This window comes from Hipposideros armiger, unplaced genomic scaffold (genome assembly GCF_001890085.2).
Source record: "Hipposideros armiger isolate ML-2016 unplaced genomic scaffold, ASM189008v1 scaffold_1155, whole genome shotgun sequence".
NCBI lineage: Eukaryota > Metazoa > Chordata > Mammalia > Chiroptera > Hipposideridae > Hipposideros > Hipposideros armiger.
In genome coordinates, this window is record NW_017732505.1 from 23,551 (window position 1) to 42,598 (window position 19,048).

Below are 19,048 nucleotides of genomic sequence, written 5' to 3' on the forward strand. Positions count from 1 at the left end.
AAACAGGCCTGTACAGTCAATTTCCTGCCCACCTCTCTGACCCAGGCTCCTAGTTCTTTCTGTAAGATGGGCCTTTACACTGACTGTTACCTCTACCTGAAACACTTTCCCCCCAGATCTTTGAATGCTGATTTCTTCTTATCTTTCACTTCCATTTAAATGTCATCTCTGCAGAGTGACTTTTGCTGATGGCCCTACACCTAGTCACTCCCTATTATATTACCTGTTTTCATTTGCCTCTTATCAAATACTATCTGAAGTTATCTTGCTAATAATTTCTTATCCATCCTCTCCCTGCCTGGAATGTTGACTCCCTGAGAGAAGGGGTGGGTCTGTCCTGTTCACCAAGGTAACCTTAGCACCCAGAGCAGTGCCTGCCACGTGGTAAGTGTTCAGTAAATATTTGTGGAATGAATGAATGAATAATTCTATCAACATGACTTCACATTGAATCTTCAAGCTGAGATCTAGCCTTGAACTCCAAACTGAGGTCACAAATACAGCACAAAACTAGTCTTGAGATCTCACCTCTATAACCCTGAAGTCTGCCCTCGCCACCCACTCGACCATTTTCCCTTCCCTGACCCTGGTTTAAAGAATGGTGATCAGGGCCGGCCTATTGGCACGGTGGTTAAGACCTGGCTTGGGATGCCAGAGGGCCCCAGTTCGGATCCCATATATGAGAGCCAGTGACACTGCCCTCTACAGCTAAGATGCTGAACAACAGCTCAACCTGGAGCTGGGCTGCCTTGAGTCGCCAGTAACGGTGTGGGCTGCAACCCCTGCTGCAGTGGGTTGCCATGGGCTACCGTGTGTAGCCAGCAGCCAGCGTGAGCGGCCATCCAGAAGCCAGAAGTGATCTGCCTCACCCGGGAAGAGCGCAATGATGGTACCAACATGGGCCAGTGAAGCAACGTCCTCCACAACTAGACTGAAGAACAAAACGACAGCAACTTGTCTGTTCCCCTTCCCCCAATTCCCCAGCACTGTTCCCATCCCCCAAACTCCCCAATAAAAATCTTAAAAAAAAAAAAGAATGGTGGTCAGCTTTTCAGTCACATCATTCTTTATTTTAAGGAGGTAGCAAGTGAGCTGGAGAACAGGAAAACTCAGGGAGACTGTGACTGCAGTCAGAAGGGAATGATGGTACTCTAAAAGGAAGGGCAGCTCACCCTCTCCTAGGGAAAGGCTACAGTTTTAAGTCCTGTTTTAAGGCCCACGGAGAGGGCGCTCTGAGTAATCCCTAAACCCAAAAAAAGTAAAAAGTGCGTGCGCCTTTAAGAGGAAGGTTAAAAAACAGAGGGGGCGTGACCATAAGAAATAAAGTCCAGGACTGAGTCAGATGGGTGGGTTAAGAAAGGACTGGCCCCTTCCGGTTACGTAATCCTAACAAGATGGCGGCGCCCAGGGCGGTAGGTGACTGCAGTTCCTAGAACCCCCAATTTAAGTCCGCTCTGCTGCCTCTGCCTTCAGGGGCTCTGTCGGAGGCCAGGGATCAAGGATTGTGGGGGAGCAGGCGGCATCTCCCGCTAGGCATCGCGTTGGCAGTGTAGACCTGCGGCCGTTGGGGCCGGGAAGGACGGGTGCAGGTCGCAGGCTGTTGATGAGCTGCAGAGGGGAAGAGGGGGCGGGGATTTGACTGAGATAAACCAATACGGAAGCAGGGAGTGCGTCCTGAAATGGCGCACCCAGCCAATCAGAGGGAGGGATACCACTGACAGCCCTAGGAGTCATGGACCGGCGAGAGTGGGACCTAGAAGTAAAAGAGGGCTTGGAGGGAATTGGCCAAGGCCAAGGGTAGGACACCAACGGATACAGGTGAGGGAAAGTCATGGGAAAGAGGAATTTCGATGGAAAACCAAAAGATAGGGAGGGGGGCGGCAAGAACCAAGAGGTGAATTTGGGAGTTCCAAGAGAATGAAGGGGAGAATTTGCGGTATTTGTGGAGATAATTTGGGAAGAGTTGGGTAAAATCAAAGAATGGATTTAGGAAAAATTAAAGTAAGGTTGGGAGTTTAAGAGGAACTTTGAGAGAAAATAAGGATTTGGGCAAAGTTATCGGGAGATTTTGGTTAAAGCAAAAAGAGAAATTGGGACAGGCTAAGAGAAAACTTGGAGTGCAAGTTGAAGGAAGAGTTTGGGGACTTGAAGAGGTAAGTTAAAGGTGAAAAAAAATTAAGATTATATTTTCAGAAAAGAAATAGTTATTCAGGAAAACCCCAGGGGAAACTGAGTGAAATTAAGGGAGAATTTGTAGGAAATTAAGAGGTCAGAATATGGAGGTTTTGAGAGAAAAAGAAGCATTTGGGGGAAAATTATGGGGAAAATTTGGGAAAACCAAGAATGTTTGGCTAAATCAAAGAGAGAACTTAGGGTTAAGAATTTGGGGGAAATTTGGGAATCCCAAAGGCAGAATTCAGACGTTCTGGAATAATTTAGTGAGCCAGGAAGCATGCGGAAAGGGGTTTCATGGACCAAGAACCGGGGGATCCAGGTCTGTCTTACAGGAGGCTCTAGGCTCAGCCCCTCCTCTCCTCTCCTCTCCTCCTTCCCAGTACATCCACCTGGTGGCCCCGTTATGGAATGGGGGTACCAGGGGCATCCGTGGCATGAGCAGTGCGGTGGCCTCAGAAGGCAATCAGAGGAAGTGGGGGAAGCTACTCCAGTTCCTCGCTGACCACTTCTATGACGTGAAGGCTCTGAGGGAGTACCTGTTCCGAAAGCAGGTATCAAAGCTACACCAGAAAAATCGGTGAGAACCCCTGGCCTTCAAGACCCTGCTCCTTTGGCCTCATTAGTCAGAACCCAGATCCTGCCCTTGCTACTCCCAGGCAGTCCTGTGGCTTCCAGTACCAGCCCTGCAGACTTATATCTTCATCCCAGCTCACACCCTTCCCAAAGACTCCAGTTCCTACAGGCAACCTGCTGCCTGCCATCTCCTCTTGGGGGTCTAGCTGGTACTTCAAACCTAACATGGCTAACAACAACCCTTAATTTCCCCCTAAAAAAGTCTGCTCACCCGCAAGCCTTCCCCATCCCAGTAAATAGCATCACTGCCCACCCATTCAGATCAAATCCTAAGGAGTCATCCCTGATTCCTCTCTTTACCTCTCTGCTTTCTACATCCAGTCCATCAATAAAATACTAGAATATCCCAAATCTGACTAGTTGTCACCTCCTCCACTGTTTGTAGCCTGTTCTGAGCCCCTTCGTTTTATGGTTGGTTTACTGCAGTAATCCAACTGTTCACCTTTTGCCCCTTACACTCTCCTACAGGCTACAAAGAAAGTAAAATAGATAACATTACCACTCTGCTTGAAACCCTCAAATGGTTTCCATTTGCAACTAGAATGAAAGCCAAACTCCAAAGCCTAAAACCTGGTCCCTACTGAGCTTTGAGACCCCTACCAGGGCCTCCTCTAACCCCCGCCAACATGGTGACCTTATTACTATTTGTTCAACCATCCCAATTCAAGCCTCTGAGCCTCACACTAGCTGTTCCCTTAGTCTGGCAGGCCCTTGCCTTGACTTCTGCACTCCTTCCCACCATTCAAAGCTCTGCACAAGTTAAGTGTCACCTCTTCCAAGAAGCATTTCTTAACAGCCAAACTACAGTAGCCTCCTTCATCTCCACCCCTGACCCAAGCCACTCCTAGTCAGCCCCGGTATTTTATTTTCATCGTGGAATTGATACTCTGCAATTTGCTGTTACTTCCTGGTTTGTTTTGTTTCTCCCTGTAAAATAAGTTCACAAGGCAGGGACCTTTATCTGTCTGGATCACCACTGCCCCCCCCCCCAGTGCCCGGTATTTAACAGGAACCCAATAAATATTCGCAGCCCGACTCAATCTGTCTGTCTATGCCCATCAGCCCTGGTGGTGTGGACTCTGACCCTCTCAGCAGCACCTGGGTATGGACATGGGTGCAGTGCTCCCCAGGCCTCACCCTCAGCTACTGTTCTCTCGGCAGATCCTTCACCTACATCAAGGAGCGATATGGCCCATACATCGCAGGTGCCTATTTCGTCCTGAAGCAGGGAGGCGCAGTCAAGTATGACAGCAAAGGTGTTAAAACGGGGGTTGGGGGAAGGCGGTATAGCATCTCTCTAAACCCTAGGCTCTCCAGTCAGACAGGCTTCCCCGTGAGTCCCCTTGTCTCTGCCCCCTACTGGCTGTGTGGCTTGGGGCTTGGTCCTGAGCTTCAGTTGTGTCATCTATAAAAGGGGGTGGTAGTTGTATCTAACTTACAAACATTTTGCAATCTCAACATTTGTAACAAGGTTTGGCATAGCACAAGCGCTCAATAAATGTTAGTGTTTCTTTTCTTTCGTTCTCCCTTTCTCTGGCCCCTCCTCCTCCTCCCTTTGTTTCCCCGCCTTTTTCTTCTTTTTTGAAAAACAATTCCTATAGACTTCATATACCTCTCATCTTTGTTCAAATTAAAAACGTTACTTCATTCAAGCACTTCCTCCAGCACCTACCTTAGAAACAGTATACATGTCTGAAGACACCTCCACTTTTGCCTATCTATAAGGATTCTTGTATTATCTCTTATCAGTAATCTCTCTAGACCTCAGCTTCTAGGTATGTAAAATTAGCCAAACATTCTGTCTTTCGTGGGATTGTTAGGGGATTCAATGAGACCAGACATGTAAAGCCCTTAAAACAGGGCCTGACATATAGTAAGTGCACAGATGCCATCATTGTCTTGTACGGGGCTGGGGAGCTTTCTCAAGAGTTTGGAGGCCTGGGGCGGGGTAGGGTACCCGCTGACACGCCCTCTCCCCTTCCAGGTTCCAGGGCAAGGAGTGGATGCGGTCAGGTGGGCATGGCTACTCCTCTCTTGAGTTCCTGAACTTCCAAGCAATACCTGTAGAGGCTGTCGATGCCAGTGACTGTGCCATCAATTACCAAGGCCTGGACAACCTCTGTGAGTGGGGCGGGGTAGGGCAGAGATGAGCAAAGCTCTGTATTTTCCCTCTCATGGTGGGCTCTGGAAGGGCCCTCCGCGCCATCCTCCCTCTCCCCCCCTGCAGTGGCCCTGAAGGAACTCCAGTCTCTGTCGCTGCAGCGCTGTCCCCATGTGGATGACTGGTGTCTCAGCCGCCTCTACCAGCTGGCCGACTCATTGCAGGAGCTCTCGCTGGCCGGCTGCCCCCAAGTCTCCGAACGAGGCCTTGCCTGCCTCCACCACCTCCAGTGAGACTTCAGTTCAGCTCAGCCTGGGCCCCGAGCCAAGGCAGGGGCTTCCACCCAACTCAGATACGGGAAAGTAGGGGGTGGGAGGGGCAGGGGCAGGCAGTTCCCCGTCTCCCTGCCTCCGTGACAAACCTAGAATGTTTGTGGGGGGTAAGCACAATGAGCAGTGGCAATGAGTCTCTAGGGGAATGAAAGGACCCCTCATTTTTCTTCCTTTGGCTTGTAATGAAAACACCATGATATTTACACCATTGTAGAACCATAGGAGCCAGAGGTGTCCATTTGTCATTAACACAGTGGATTTCATGGACTTGGACAGCTCTAACATTTCCTGAACAGTTAAGAAGCTAGGGACTGCATGGGGGCCGACCCCCCCCCCCCCCCGCGCATACACTCACACATGTGGATGCTGTCCTTATGCGGGCCTCTCCCCTTCTTGCCTCCTGTCAGGAACCTCCGCAGGCTGGACATCTCAGACCTTCCTGCCGTGTCCAGCCCAGGCCTCACTCGGATCTTGGTGGAGGAAATGCTGCCCAACTGCGAGGTTCTGGGGGCCGAGTGGACCGAGGGCCTGAAGTTGGGTCCGGAGGAGCGGTCTCGGGACACGGGCGGCCCCATCCCTGCCTAGTCTGTGCTGGATCTCGGCGGCGCTGTGTTGAGTGTCTGACAGTTCTCCATACTTCTGGCTTCCAGTGGGGCTCACTCATCGTGGGGGTTGGGGTAGGCTGAGGGCTGTGACACTGGCTGGCTCCACTCTAGGCTGAAGGTCACAGTTCCTGTCATCCTGTCAGGCAGCCCTTCCTACACAGCTCTCTTTCCAGTTCCAATAACCCTTCTGCCTCTTCAGGCCTGGGGCAGGTAAGGGCGCCTGGCTGCAAGTAGCCCCAAGGAGCTGCACTCTTCCTTGTGGCCTCCCCACCTTGCCCACTACTGTGTCAAGAGACTCTTCTGAAATTATCCTCATTTAAGTGTGCCGCCGTTTCCTGCCAGGACCCTGGCTAATATAGGGGATGCTACTGGCATTCCACAGCGATGGTTATTCCCTGTGTGGGACTAGTCAGCTCACCGCAGGGTACAGCATCCCTGTCCCACACTCACTAAATATCAGGAGCCCCCAAAATCCTATGGGGTTCCCGCTTATTGATTTGACTCAGCTCCAAAGTCAACTTTTGTCCTGCTCTGTGAAAAGTGATACGGTCCTTTGAAATGTTTTTCCTTTGCTAACTGGCATGATAAACTTTGTCAGTAGAGGGCGCTCAAGAGACGCTACAGGAGGCAAGGCTTTTGCTTCCTGGCTCCTGTTCAGGTGTGCTCGCTCTGCAGGTTCCTGCAGTGCATGTGGCTTCCCTAACCCAGGTAATCAGCAGCCTCCCACGGCGCCCCCACCTCCCCCCAGCAAGTTCATAGAGGAGTGCCTCCACTGAGACACCTCCCTGTGAATGATTCCACCACACCCCAGGAGGTCGATTTCCAGTAAATTCCAAGACACGATACCAGTCCTTGTCACTTCAGTTTGCTGTTAGTCAATAATTCTTGATATTAAACTTTCTTTGTTCAGATTATTTTTTTCTCTCCTGATTGGGTCCTCCAAACTGATATAGTATCCAGAATGTCCCGGATAGGCTCTCCGAATGTGAGATAGGCTCACAGAGATGGGATGTGGGGTTTGAGATGCCAGAAATCCATGGCATGCGGTGTCATCACAATGGGGCTGTCACGGGAGTTGACTGTGATGAGGTGCCAGCTGAAGCACGTGCTGTGGGAGCCCCTCTTGGCTGCTGCGCTTGACCGTTGTGACAATAATGACAATTCTAAAGATAGGCACCGGCACTGGATGGATTCTTGGGAGTGCCCTTGAGCTACAGATGGACAAGGACAAGTTCAGGTCTGTTGGCTCGAGTCACATTCACAACTGGAGTGCTTCTGTGACACACCCAAAAGTTCTTGTAACCACAGGGCTAATATGGCTGAAAGGATAACATATTTTTCAGGTGGATGATGGCTGAATTCCCAGTCTTGACCGGTTCCTCCGATGAAAGTGAGGGCAGTGACTGGTAAACAGTGCAATCCTGAAATTTGGAATGGGGTCATCCAGTCGGACCCAGAGGAAACCCTGTCACTCTGGGCCTCCCTTAGCAGTGTCTGAGACCAGCCTTCCTGTGTTTGAAAATCCCATGATGCGATCACCTCACCTGGGGCAGATGCCTTGAAAGGCAGTGTCCATCCTTAAGATTCATGACGAGCACCACTGCTGTCACTAGACCCAGAAATACTTAGGGTCAAATCTCAATGTTCCCCAGGGGACCTGTGTTCACTTTGACCCAGGAGGTAACAGCTTGTACCTGGGGAACCAGTGCAGGAGTGGATTCTAAGGGTGTTAGACAAGTGAGGGTGGATGTAACATTAGATCCAGCCAAGTTCACTGGTCCAAGGGCACTTACTAGAGATGCTGGATTTAATGGGTTAGTTTGTGCAGCTGGGGGTGGTTCTAACAGCTTCCTTGGTTGGCTGACTGGAACTTGGACTCAACAATGGCCTACAGTTAATGAGGCGAGAAGCCAGAACTGCCCTGGCATCATCTGGAAGAGGGATCCAGAAGCTTTGAGAGGCCAGGATGTCGAGTTGGCCAACTCTTCCACAAGAAGGCGCCTCTTAAATCATTTTTTTAAAAAGATTTTTATTGAAGAATTGGGGAAATGGGAACAGCGCTGGGGAAATGGGGGAAGGGGAACAGACAAGTTGCTGTCTTTTTGTTCTTCAGTCTAGTTGTGGAGGATGTTGCTTCACTGGCCCAAGTTGGCACCATCATTGCACTCTTCCTGGGTGAGGCACATCAGTCGCCGGCTTCTGGATGGCCACTCATTGCGGCTGCTGGCTCAGGCTGGCTGCTGGCTACACAAGGTAGCCCATGGCAACCCACTGCCACAGGGGCTGCAGCCTATGCCGTAGCCAGCGACTCACGGCAGCCCAGCTCCAGGTTGAGCTGTTGTTCAACATCTTAGCTGTGGAGGGCAGTGTCTCTGGTCCTCATATGCGGGATCCGAACCGGGGCCCTCTGGTGTCCCAAGCCAGTTCTTAACCATCGCGCCACTTGGCCGGCCCTTAAATCATTCTTGATATTCATCTTTTCCTGTTCCCACTGCTATGTGCTTTCTCTCCTGATTGGGCTCACGTGCACATAGCAACCAAAACTGGACCCTCCGCGATTTCAAATGCCCCCGGGAGAGGCAATTTCACCTGTCCTGTCCCCATCCCCCCTTGTGTGGAGAACTGCACCCTCTGGGAGAAGGTAGATGAGCCAGGAGAGCTGGGGCCTTGACCCTCTCTCCCGGCCCCAGGGAAGGAGGGCTTGGACCCCCTCCAGGGTGCTCAGGCTCCTGGCCCCAGCCCCTGCCTGTCATTTCCCACTCTAGCTTTTATTCCATTAATGTTCCCCCACTTCCTCAGCACTGTCTTCCTCCAGCTGGTCCCATGGGCTCCATTATTCAAACTTGGGGGGAGAAAATCAGCACTAGACAGAGAGTCAACTGCTGCTGCTTACAGTCAGGGTCCCTGAGACTATCGGACAGTCCTCCCCAACCCTGGGTGGGGTGAAGGGGGTCAGGCCAGGCTTAGTCCCACCCCAGGTTCCAGGTCTCCAATGAGAAGGTCCTAAATGCCCGCCTCCCCAGACAGCTAATGTATCCGCAACAGCAGGGGCCTGGGGGAGGGGAGGACTGTAAACACCAGCAGACACCCTCTCCTGTCCCTGGGGGGCCGGATGTGAGTGTTCCTGAGTCCCAGTGCAGCTGTGGGCGGGGCTGGGTAGGAATGGGTTCCCGCCCTGCTAGTCTGGCAGCCCAGGCGCCACAGCGATGGAGGAGGTGCAGGGCTGGCTCAAGGAGAGGGTTCCCAGTGCACCCACCCCTCTATCGCCCTCTGGCGTGGCTCCCCCTCCAGCCGCCCCTTCTCCCATCTGGTCCTCTTCTGCTCCTCCCTGGCTCCCTTCCCGCCTCGTCCTGGGTCTGGCTCTGGCTCTCAGTTCGCAGACTCCCTCCTCTGACCCCATCGCCTCCGCCCATCCCACCTGCCTCCCTCACGGGGGCTCCACTGTCTCCATTTCCCTCCTCCTTCCTCTCTCTCTCCGGGCAGTGCTCTCCTCTTTGCCTCCCTGAGTCTCCTCTCTCCTCTCCCTGCCTGTCCCTGAGGTCTCCCTGTCCAGCTCTCCCACCCCTCCCCTAGCCCCTTCTCACCAGCCCCCTTCCCCACCCCACCCTGACCCCGGGTGGCAACAACACCCCCATCTCTGGCAGGCCGACCCATTCCTCTCCGCGCGTTCTCCTCTACCTCCTCCTGCGACCAGGCCCTAGCTCCCCCCGCCCTCCCAGCTTTGCCACTTCGGTGTCCCTGGGCCATTCCAATGCTACCCAGCCCAGGCTCTGCTCTGGCCCTCAGTCTCAGCCTCCCTGGGACTCTCTCCCAGGCTAGTCCTCCCCTCCCAGGCCTCGCCCAGCGCCCCGTCTGTCTCTGCAGCCACCCCTGCACCTTCCCGGCTGTCTCACCAGAAAACCAGCCCTAACACGCCAGAGCCCCATCTCGCAGGTCGGCCTCCAGCCTTCCTTCTCTTCCCCTCCCTCAGCCCCGCCCTAGCCCCTCCCGGCCCCTGGGGCCCTCCCAGCCGCTCCGCTAGGCTCGGCCCCTCCCCTCTGGACGGTCTAGGCTGGGCTGAAGAACAACGACACAGCCACAGCCCAGCCTCAGCCGGACAAGGGCAGAAGGGAGGGAGCAGGGAGGGCCTGACCTGAGGCCCAGGGTGCCGGAGCTGGCGGGAGCCGAACCCAGAGGTAAAGAGGAGGGAACAGGTCCCGGCTCCCCAGTTCCTAGGGTGGGAACTAGTGGGGCAAGGGAGGCTGGGTTGTTATGACTGGAAGGAGCTGACCCCAGGGATCCAGGTTCCTGGTGAGAGGGATGAGTTGCGGGGTGGGGGGAACCAGGCTGGTGGAAGGGGTTGGGCTGAGAGGAAAGAGTGGGTGTTGGAATGGGGCTGGAGCAATGATTCCAGGCAGAGGAATAGGGAAGAACCAGCTGGGTCTTTGGTTGGGGGCCGGTTTAGCATCTGGGACTGTGAGGCCATTAGGGGGGATTGGTGGGGACTGAGGGCCCATCCCTGCACCCCAAAGGCCTCTGTGGTTCCTTTGCAGCTCCCGCGGCCATCCCTTCCCTGGGCCGGGTCATGCGCTGCCCCAAGTGCCTTCTCTGCCTGTCAGCGCTGCTCACGCTCTTGGGCCTCAAAGTTTACATCGAGTGGACATCGGAGTCTCGGCTGAACAAGGCCTACCGGGGACCCCACAGCACCCTGCCAGGCCCCACATCAGCCAGCCCCGAGCCCACCCTGCCTGCTAACCTCTCGGCCCGTCTGGGCCAGACTGCCCCACTGCCCTCGGCTTACTGGAACCAGCAGCAGTGGCGGTTGGGGGCCCTGCCCAGTGGAAACAGCACCGAGGTGGGGGGATGCCGAGCTTGGGGGACTGCTGCTGCCGCTGAGATCCCTGACTTCACCTCCTACCCTGAGGACCTCCGCCGCTTCTTGCTGTCAGCAGCCTGCCGGAGCTTCCCACGGTGGCTGCCTCGAGTTGGCAGTGGCCAAGTGGCCAGCTGCGAGGAAACTGACATACCTTATCTGCTGTTGGCTGTCAAGTCGGAACCAGGGCGCTTTGCAGAACGACAGGCTGTAAGGGAGACCTGGGGTGGTCCAGCTCCTGAGATCCGGCTGCTCTTCCTGCTGGGGTCCCCCGTGGGTGAGGGGAGCCCTGACCTAGGCCCCCTTGTGGCCTGGGAGAGCCGTCGCTACAGTGACCTGCTGCTCTGGGACTTCCTGGACGTCCCCTTCAACCAGACACTCAAGGACCTGCTGCTGCTGTCCTGGCTTGGCCACCACTGCCCTGGCGTGAGCTTTGTCCTGCTAGCTCAGGATGACTCCTTTGTGCATACCCCTGCCCTGCTGCACTACCTGCGGGCTCTGCCACGCAGTTGGGCTCCAGGCCTCTACCTGGGTGAGGTCTTTACTCAGGCCAAGCCCCTCCGGAAGCCTGGAGGACCCTTCTACGTGCCCAGGTCCTTCTTCGAAGGTGACTACCCGGCCTATGTCAGCGGGGGTGGCTACGTCATCGCTGGGCGCCTGGCACCCTGGCTGTTGCAGGCGATGGCCCGTGTGGCACCGTTCCCCTTCAATGACGTCTACATCGGCCTGTGCTTCCGTGCCCTGGGCCTGGTGCCCAGGGCCCACAAAGGCTTCCTCACAACCTGGCCAGCAGACCGCAAGGCTGACCCCTGTGCTTTCCGTGACCTGCTGCTGGTGCGGCCCCTCAGTCCCCAGGACAGCATTCAGCTCTGGAAACATCTGCAGGACCCTGAGCTCCATTGCTGAGCCTCAGTGGGGACTTAAGGGGAGGGTAGACCTGGCCTGGGCCCTGGGCAGGTCCTTGGTGCCTGCCCCTTGCACAGCCTCTCCTGTTAGGTCTTGGTGTGAAGGAGGAGGTCCTGGAATCCCAGCTGTTTGAGCCCCTACTGGGCCTGCCCAGGCTATGGGACTGGGCAGCGGAAGGCGGAAGATTGTTGTCTACTTTTTATTTTTGAAAAATATGCACTCCCCATTCTGAGGCCTGGAGTTGTCTTTGCACTGTGGGTCCCCCTGAGACACTGACAGAGCAGAACTCAGCCACACCCTGATCTTTATACTAGACATCTTCCCCACCCTTACTGGATAGGGCCAGCTCCAACGGCCTCCTCATCACACTGCTGGGGACAGGCTTGCCTCATGTTATGGGAGAGCGGGAGTCCATCTTTGGAGGACTCTACCCCCCTCCTGTCTGCTGAAGCTGGCCTTACAGCTTGCAAAAGTTTCCGGGGGAAGTAGACAGCTCAACGGCCTTGGCCTTATTCATCTAATGTAAGGGGGGGAAGGTCCCAAACCAGTCATGCAGGACTCTCCTCCCACTTCTAAAACTCAAAAATTCAGAGACCAGAGGGGGCAGAGAGCCAAATGTAGAGACACAGTTTATTCACTGCCTGCTAACCACTTCTTACTTTAAGTAAGTTCCAAAGCTGACCTCCCATACCTGCCCCCAACCCAGACAGGCTTCCAGTCCTGGAGGCGCCCTGGCTTAGCCCCTAGGAGAAGGCACTGTAGCCATGGGCAAAGTCGTTACAGAGCCCCCCACAATGTAACAGCTTGGAGGAATAGGGATGGTAAGCGGAAACCCCCCCTTACCGTCTCAGGCACTGCTCTGGCCCCCAAGTGTCTTGGAGGGAGCTGGCTGGGGGAGGGGAAGTGTCCTGCTGGCTCCCTCTGCCCTTCAGTCTGGAGCTGCCTCTTGGAGCAGAGGTGGGTGGGGTGGGGCGAGTGGGCCTCACTTCTCAAAGTGGTCCAGGGGATAGTGTTCACCGTAGGTCTGGAGGTGACGGGCCAGGGACTCCTGCTGCTTGCGGAGCTGGGCGGGCATCTCCTGATACACGTCCGAGAAGAGCAGGCTGGGGTTGGGCTTCAGCTTCCGCTCGGCCTGCTCGAAGGCCTCCATCACCTGGGGGGCACAGGACAGTTGGGCAGGCAGCCGGCTTCCCACCCAGGGCCTGCCTCCTACCTGCGGGACCTTGGAAAGGGGTTAACTCCCCTGAGCCTTTATGTTCCCATCTGGACAATGGAGACACTCATCATCACAGCGGTGACAGCTGACATTCCCCCATCAACGCCCCCAGTCCCAGCACCTCCATCCTTCACAAGACCAGACACAGGATGACGAGTACGGAATGGTTTCAGCATCTCAGCAGCCCTAAGAAGCAGGCGGCTTAAAGATGAGGAAACCAAGGCCCAGAGAAGAGAAGCAACTTGCCCAGAACGATGCAATTAGGGGCACCGCGGGACACGCTGAGCTGCCTAACGCCAGGCTCTGCCCTTACCACTGGCCTACACTGCCTCTGACTCCTGATGACCACAGCCAGGGGGCAGCGGACTGGCTTTGGGCGGGACACTTCCACTGCACTCAGATAAAGTCACCTCGCTCTCAAAAAACCTGAAGTGGGTACCCTGGAATCCCTCTTCAGAGATGAGGGAGCAGAGGGCAGACATCGCGCCCAGGACACAGCAGAGGTGTGCGTGCTCAGCAGCCTGGCTCCATAGGCCATGCTTAGACATACCACTGGGATGATCCCTGAGCCTCCCAGTTCAATGTCCCCTAAATCCCAGCCTCTCCATCCTTCTGGGGTTCTCCATGATGCACCACCCCGGAACATGCCCTCGGGGCGTCGGTTTCCAGCAGGGGTAGGCCCTCACCTTCTTGCGGGACTGCTTCCTCCAGGCCTTCTCCTGTTCATCATCCCACCAGCCGTGGTTCTGCATGTAGTGCCTCAGCCGGGAGATGGGGTGATCCTGCTTGTCCCAGTAATTGACCTCGTCTACCGAGCGGTACGCCGAGCTGTCGTCACTGGTGCTGTGGTGCCCAATCCTGCCCAGGGGGAGAGGGGTGGACACGGCATAAAGGCAAGGAAGGGGATACTACATGGGTGGAGGCAGGCTTTGGGGGCCCCAGTGATCAATGTGGAGAAGATGCTAAAGATGGTGGCTGCAAGGCTGGTGGGGGGTGGAGGAGGCAGTCACCTGTAGGTCATGGCCTCAATGAGGAAGGGCTGGTTCTCTGCCACGGCGCGCCGCCGCGCCTCCTTGGTGGCGTTGTACACAGCAAACACGTCATTGCCGTCCACTCGGATTGACATGATGCCGTACCCAGGGCCTCGAGCCGCTGTGGGGACAGGGGCAGGTCAGAGCCCAATGCTCAGATGAGGACAGTGAGCAAGAAATGGGAGAGGGAAAAGAAAGGAGAGGAGAGCAAACAGAGGAGCACTCCATTCGCTGACTCCTGTGACCTCCCCTTGTGCCTTGTGCCAGACATCGCAGGAAGAGAAGAGGAGGCGGGCAGGGGGTGGCAGGAGGGGCGAGAGGAAGACAGGACACAGGCCCGTACCAATGCCGTCCCCGCGGTACTGCTCGGAGGTGGGCGTGGAGATGGCATAGCCGTTGTTCCGGCAGAAGAAAATGATGGGGCACTCAAGGGTGGCAGCGAAGTTGAAGCCTGCGTGGGCGTCCCCCTCGCTGGCTGCCCCCTCACCAAAGTAACAGATGACGATCCTGTTGGTGTTGGCCCGCTTGGCTGCATAGGCCGCCCCAACAGCTGCAGAGAGTGAAAGGGTGGTGAGCAGGAGCAGAGCCTCACACACACTCAGATCTCTCTCTCGCGTGCACACACACACACACTCACCCCAACCCCAGGCTCCTGGGCTCAGGCTGGCTCCGAGGGGAAAGAAAACACCTGATGTCCTGACTGTACCCCCAGAACCTGCTCGACCTCAATCTCCTTCCCTCAGCTGATGGCAGCTCCATCATTCCAACTCCTCAGGCCCAATATGTCAGCACCATCTTTGACTTCTAACCTTCTGTCATCCCCACACCTACTCCACCTTCAAAACAGAGCCAGAATCTGATCCCTTCTCCCCACCTCCTTTACCTCATCCAGGTCACACCATGGTCACCTCACCTCTCACCGGCCCAACCGAGGACTGACTTATTACCCTCGGGGCAGCAGGAGAGTCTTAAATTATGAGCCAGGCCAAGTCATTCCACGGCCGCAACTCGTCCCCTCCCCCACAGTCCTGATTCCACTCTGGATAAAAGTTGAAGGCCCTGAGGCCCCACTGACTGCACCCTCCCGGAACTCTGACTTCTCTCTCCCCCCGCCCACCATCCACAAGTGCCCCACAGGGTTCCTCTCTGTCCCTCGATCACATCCAGCAGGCAGCCACCTCAAGATCCCCGCTGGCTCCCCGCCTCGCCTCCTGGTCTCGACTAAAATGCCGACTGGTGATGCTGCCCCGCCTCGCCTACCACACGGCTCTCCTTCCCAGCGGCACTCCTTCCCAGCTTCGCTTTTCCCTATAGGACTTATCACCCCTGACAGGCTCTGTGAGTCACGTCTTCATCTTGTTTACTGTCCGTCTTCCCTATCCCCAGTCAGCACCAGGAGGGCTGAGGGGTTTGTCTGTCACTTGTTCACTGAGCCTAGAGTGGTGCCAACTAACAGATAACTCCACACATTTGCCAACTGAGTGACTTAATGGCACCCAAATGGAAGGTGAGGGCCAGGGCCCTACCTTATGGAAATCCTACCAACCTTCAGCAAAAATGCCACCTCCTCCCAGAAGGCTGCCCTGCCCAGCTCCCACCTCAGAGGCATGAACCGCTCCTGTTCCCACGTAAAACGTTATGAGTGAGCGTGCATGGGGTCTTCTGACGTGCCAGGCACTCTGCTAACCCTGTAGACACAGCACCTCATGCATCTGGGCTGCCAGGAGCAGAGAGAGCCGAAGTCCAGGCTGACCCGCAACCAAGGGCAGGCTCCAGGGAGTCGGGCGGGAGGTCTGCTTCCATGGTGTCCGCACTGTGCGGAGCGGGCCCGGCCCTGGAGGGTCTGCTTCCCAAGCAGCTGTCTTTAACAGAAGCCAAACCAGCTGCTGTAAGAGCTGTGGGCTTCCAGAGTAAGCTTTAGGGGAGCTGGACTCCGAGGACGGAGGCGGAGCAGGGTCAGGGTCAAGAATCCAGGCTCTGGAGCCATACAGTCCATGATTTGAGTCCCTACTTTTCTCACTACCTGCTAGGTGACCGTTAGCAAGGAACCTGGTATACACTGTCATGTGCAGTTGGCTATGTTTGTGAGAGGACAAATGGGGTAGGCACACATTTCAGGAATCAAGGGTGTGGTCATGCCAGCTCAAGCCTGCCAAACAGGTGAGGACACCACCACAGCCCTCCTCTGAAGGGTTCCAGACAAGAAGGGTCGAGAGAGTCTGTAGGTCCCACCAGCGCTCTAACCGTGTCACTAGCCAGCAAGCCACCCTGGGATGGAGAAGGGCAGGGGCCTGCACAGGGGTACCAGGCCCAGAGCGTGCGTCCTCACCCTGCGGGATCTGTGTGGCCAGTGGAGAGGAGATGGTGACGAAATGGCGCTCCTTGCAGCCGTAGTGGACGGGCATCTGGCGCCCCTTGCCCAGGTCATTTACGTTGCCATAGCACTGGGCCATGAACTGTTCCAGGGGGTAGTCCCGATACATCAACACACCTGTGTGGGGAGGCAGCAGCGGTTAGTGGAGAGGTCCCTGGGGGTAGGGGCTGGGGAGGCGGGGAGCAACCAACCCTGTGGGGGTCCAGGGCCAAGGCCCTTCCTGCCCGGGCTTCCATCTCCCTGTCTGGACCGTAAGGGAGCTGGATGAGAGCAAGGGAAGCAAGTTTGATGCCTAGGGGACCAGGCAGGTGCAGGAACCAGGTGGGCAGATCAGAAAGCACAGGCCTGTCTCACCTCAAGAGACAGGTGGCTGTTCAGACCAGCGGCTTGCTGTCCAGGGAGGCCGAATCATCCAGTTTTTCAAAAGAAGAAGAAATCTAGCTTGCCTTTTTTTTTTTTTTAATGAGAAACTACCTGATTTTTAAATGTTTCAACTAATTCAATTACTTAAAAAAAAATCATCCTGTGAACCAAATAAAAGTACAGGCCACTAGCTCACAACCTCTGGACTAGGGAAGAAATATTAAAACCTGTTTATGGCAGTTAAAACCCTTTCTTTAAACAAAATCTCTGGTAAACGCCCATCTACTGTCAGAGGGCGCACCATCACCAGGCTCTGATGGGTAACTGTGATGTGGCTGGCGGGGCTGTCCTGAGGCAGCACAGTGCGGGCCAGCCCTCGTTTGGTGGGACCTCAGGCAGGGTCCTCACCTCAGCTGCGAGGTGAAATGAGACAGAGCCTCCACTGCTTCCAGTACTGAGGGCAGCACCCTGGCGTTCAAGAGCTTGGTGAGTGCTAAACTGTTGTTCTGAGTACCCTGTTCTCCCCATTCCACAGGGGGTAGAATGAGTCAGGGCTGGGGCACGGGGTCAGACCCACCTCCTTACCCCACACGAGTGCCCTCAGCTGCTGCTCAGATGCAGGGCCTTCTGCTGACCTGTGGTGCCAGAGGGCTCCCTCCTGCAGGGGCAGCCAGGGACCAAACAGCCCTGTGTGGAGTGCCCAGCTGCCACTGGGACGCCAGGGTCCCCACTCGGCCCTGCTTGGAGCCCTCACCAGAGACCCTTTCAGCAAAAACATGCAGGAAGCACTCAGCAGAACTGGCAGGGGCCTGGCTTGTGGCCCAGCGTTTGGGGAAATCCCACTAATGGTGCTGAGCCACAGACTATCACAGGGAATCTGTCCTGCAGCATGTGGGGTGGGGTCTGGCGCAGCGGTCAGGGGAGGAGACAGTCTGAGAGTAGACTGGAACACCATGAGGGTCCAGGGATGGCTCTGCACAGCCTGGCCAGGCCCTGTCTCCCTAAAGAGCTGTCCCAGGGCGAGAGGCCCATGTCACCACATCGCCTCTGACACTGAGTGCTTACCCTGTGCCAGGCCCTGTGCTGACAGCTTTGCATTATCTGCCCCATGAACCCCACAGCAACCGTCTTGAGGGGGCTCACCATCTCCCATTATGGATGAGGAAACAGAGGCAAGGAGCAGTTAAGCGACTTGCCCATCCATGATCGTGCAGCGCCTGAGATGAGGAAGGGTCAAGAGTCGCCTCCCTGACACTCTGCAGGGTGGGGCCCTTGCAGGGCCCCGATAACCACCACCCTGGAACCCTCCGCTCACAGTTCCCTGGGCTAACTCCTTCACCCCCAGTCACTCTTTAATGGACATTGATTTTCTTCAGTCGTAGTCTTCGATCCTTCCTTGCTCACACTCTTTCACTTAGAAGTGAGCCAGCTCCCTGGCTGGGACCTGCCAGCCCTCCCATCTGCTTCTGCTCCCTGAAGGCTGCAGTGCCTGGAAAGAGGCCAGCAGAGTCTGCACTGTGTGGACAGGGGAACATGGCAGGTGCCACAGCCGCAGCCAGGCCTGCCCTCGCTGCATGCTCCCAGCAGCCCCACCATGCAGGGGTTGCAATACCATCATCGCCTTGATTTCGGAGGTGAGAAAACTGATGCTCAGAGAAGAGAAGTGGCTTGCCCCAAACCTGACAACTGGTAACCGTGGACGAGTCGGAGCACAGGCTCTTAACCACAACACTGCCTGGTCTCCCCAGAGGGGAAGCCCACCCCCTCCAAACTCCTGTCCCTGGCTTGGCTCTTTTGCTCAGAAAGTTCTTCCCCCCAGCGCCTTGGCCCTCCCTGGCATCATGCCGGAAGAGCATATAGGGTAACTAATGTGGGCCTCACCTTCACATCAGGAGGGACTGGGCCTGACCTGCCTCAAAAGGGACCACAAGCCCAGGCCTCTGGCACGTGCTCCACAGGGCCAAGCCATGGCAGACGTACCTGCCTCCCGGTACTGGCCAAACACCAGGTCCGTGCTGTCCAGGGCTGCTGCACTCCCCACGTGCGTCCCCTCCTCGCCATAGTTGGTCATGTAGAAGGAGATCCGGCCCTGGGGATGGATGGGGGCCCAGAGACCTGGGCTCAGTTATGTGGGGCAATGACAGAGAACCATCCAAATCCTGACCAACTTTTATGACTCCACTGATCAACAGATGTTTCCTGAACGCTGCTGTGGGCCAGGCCACACTGAGGCCCCTGACTTCATGGAGGGATTGCCAGATAGGCTACAGCCAGAGTGAGGGGGCTGTGTGATGGGAGCCGTAAGGAGGTGCCTGCCCCACCATGAGGGGCACCAGGGAGAAAGGCCTAAGCTGAGCAGAGGAGGGGGTGGATGGAGGCTTCCAGGCAGAGAGGACCATAAAGGCCATGAGGCTGGAAGGGCTGGGACATGCAGTGGGGGCGGGAGAGAGAGGCAGAACC

The 19,048-nt window shown here is 55.9% G+C and overlaps 3 protein-coding genes across 6 annotated transcripts in view; 2 read left to right on the plus strand and 1 right to left on the minus strand.

Moving 5' to 3' along the window:
- Positions 1-1,333: 1,333 nt before the first annotated feature.
- On the plus strand, positions 1,334-6,760 carry DMAC2 (distal membrane arm assembly component 2). Of its 3 annotated transcripts, XM_019632616.1 has the most exons (6): positions 1,334-1,412; positions 2,556-2,752; positions 3,970-4,050; positions 4,793-4,929; positions 5,036-5,198; positions 5,649-6,760. In XM_019632616.1, exons 1-6 carry the CDS (start codon positions 1,395-1,397, stop codon positions 5,824-5,826), a joined length of 774 nt encoding a protein of 257 aa, XP_019488161.1. In that variant the 5' UTR covers positions 1,334-1,394; the 3' UTR covers positions 5,827-6,760. The 3 variants fall into 3 exon arrangements, with proteins under 3 accessions (XP_019488161.1, XP_019488162.1, XP_019488163.1); XM_019632617.1 differs by lacking the exon at positions 3,970-4,050; XM_019632618.1 differs by lacking the exon at positions 3,970-4,050 and having other exon boundaries at positions 5,036-5,238; positions 5,649-5,731.
- Positions 6,761-9,894: 3,134 nt separating this feature from the next.
- Positions 9,895-12,106, plus strand: B3GNT8 (UDP-GlcNAc:betaGal beta-1,3-N-acetylglucosaminyltransferase 8). Its single transcript, XM_019632641.1, has 2 exons — positions 9,895-10,021; positions 10,379-12,106. The coding sequence occupies exon 2, from the start codon at positions 10,411-10,413 to the stop codon at positions 11,602-11,604; it is 1,194 nt and encodes a 397-aa protein (XP_019488186.1). The 5' UTR covers positions 9,895-10,021; positions 10,379-10,410; the 3' UTR covers positions 11,605-12,106.
- A 108-nt stretch (positions 12,107-12,214) lies between these two features.
- Positions 12,215-19,048, minus strand: part of BCKDHA (branched chain keto acid dehydrogenase E1 subunit alpha) — an 18,700-nt gene continuing 11,866 nt past the window's right edge. For both annotated transcript variants that reach the window (XM_019632640.1, XM_019632639.1), the window contains exons 4-9: positions 18,569-18,677; positions 16,181-16,342; positions 14,195-14,401; positions 13,831-13,972; positions 13,507-13,678; positions 12,215-12,757 (exon numbers count right to left, since the gene is read on the minus strand). In XM_019632640.1, coding sequence (XP_019488185.1) covers positions 12,587-12,757; positions 13,507-13,678; positions 13,831-13,972; positions 14,195-14,401; positions 16,181-16,342; positions 18,569-18,677 — 963 coding nt within the window. In that variant the 3' untranslated portion in view covers positions 12,215-12,586. The remainder of the gene's footprint in view (positions 12,758-13,506; positions 13,679-13,830; positions 13,973-14,194; positions 14,402-16,180; positions 16,343-18,568; positions 18,678-19,048) is intronic.

Coding starts and splice junctions, on each gene's coding strand:
- DMAC2 (XM_019632616.1), top strand. Junction 4,051..4,792: donor AAGCAGGGAGGCGCAGTCAA/GTATGACAGCAA, acceptor CTCCCCTTCCAG/GTTCCAGGGCAAGGAGTGGA. Junction 4,930..5,035: donor CCAAGGCCTGGACAACCTCT/GTGAGTGGGGCG, acceptor CCCCCCCTGCAG/TGGCCCTGAAGGAACTCCAG.
- B3GNT8 (XM_019632641.1), top strand. CDS start 10,411: ATGCGCTGCCCCAAGTGCCTTCTCTGCCTGTCAGCGCTGCTCACGCTC.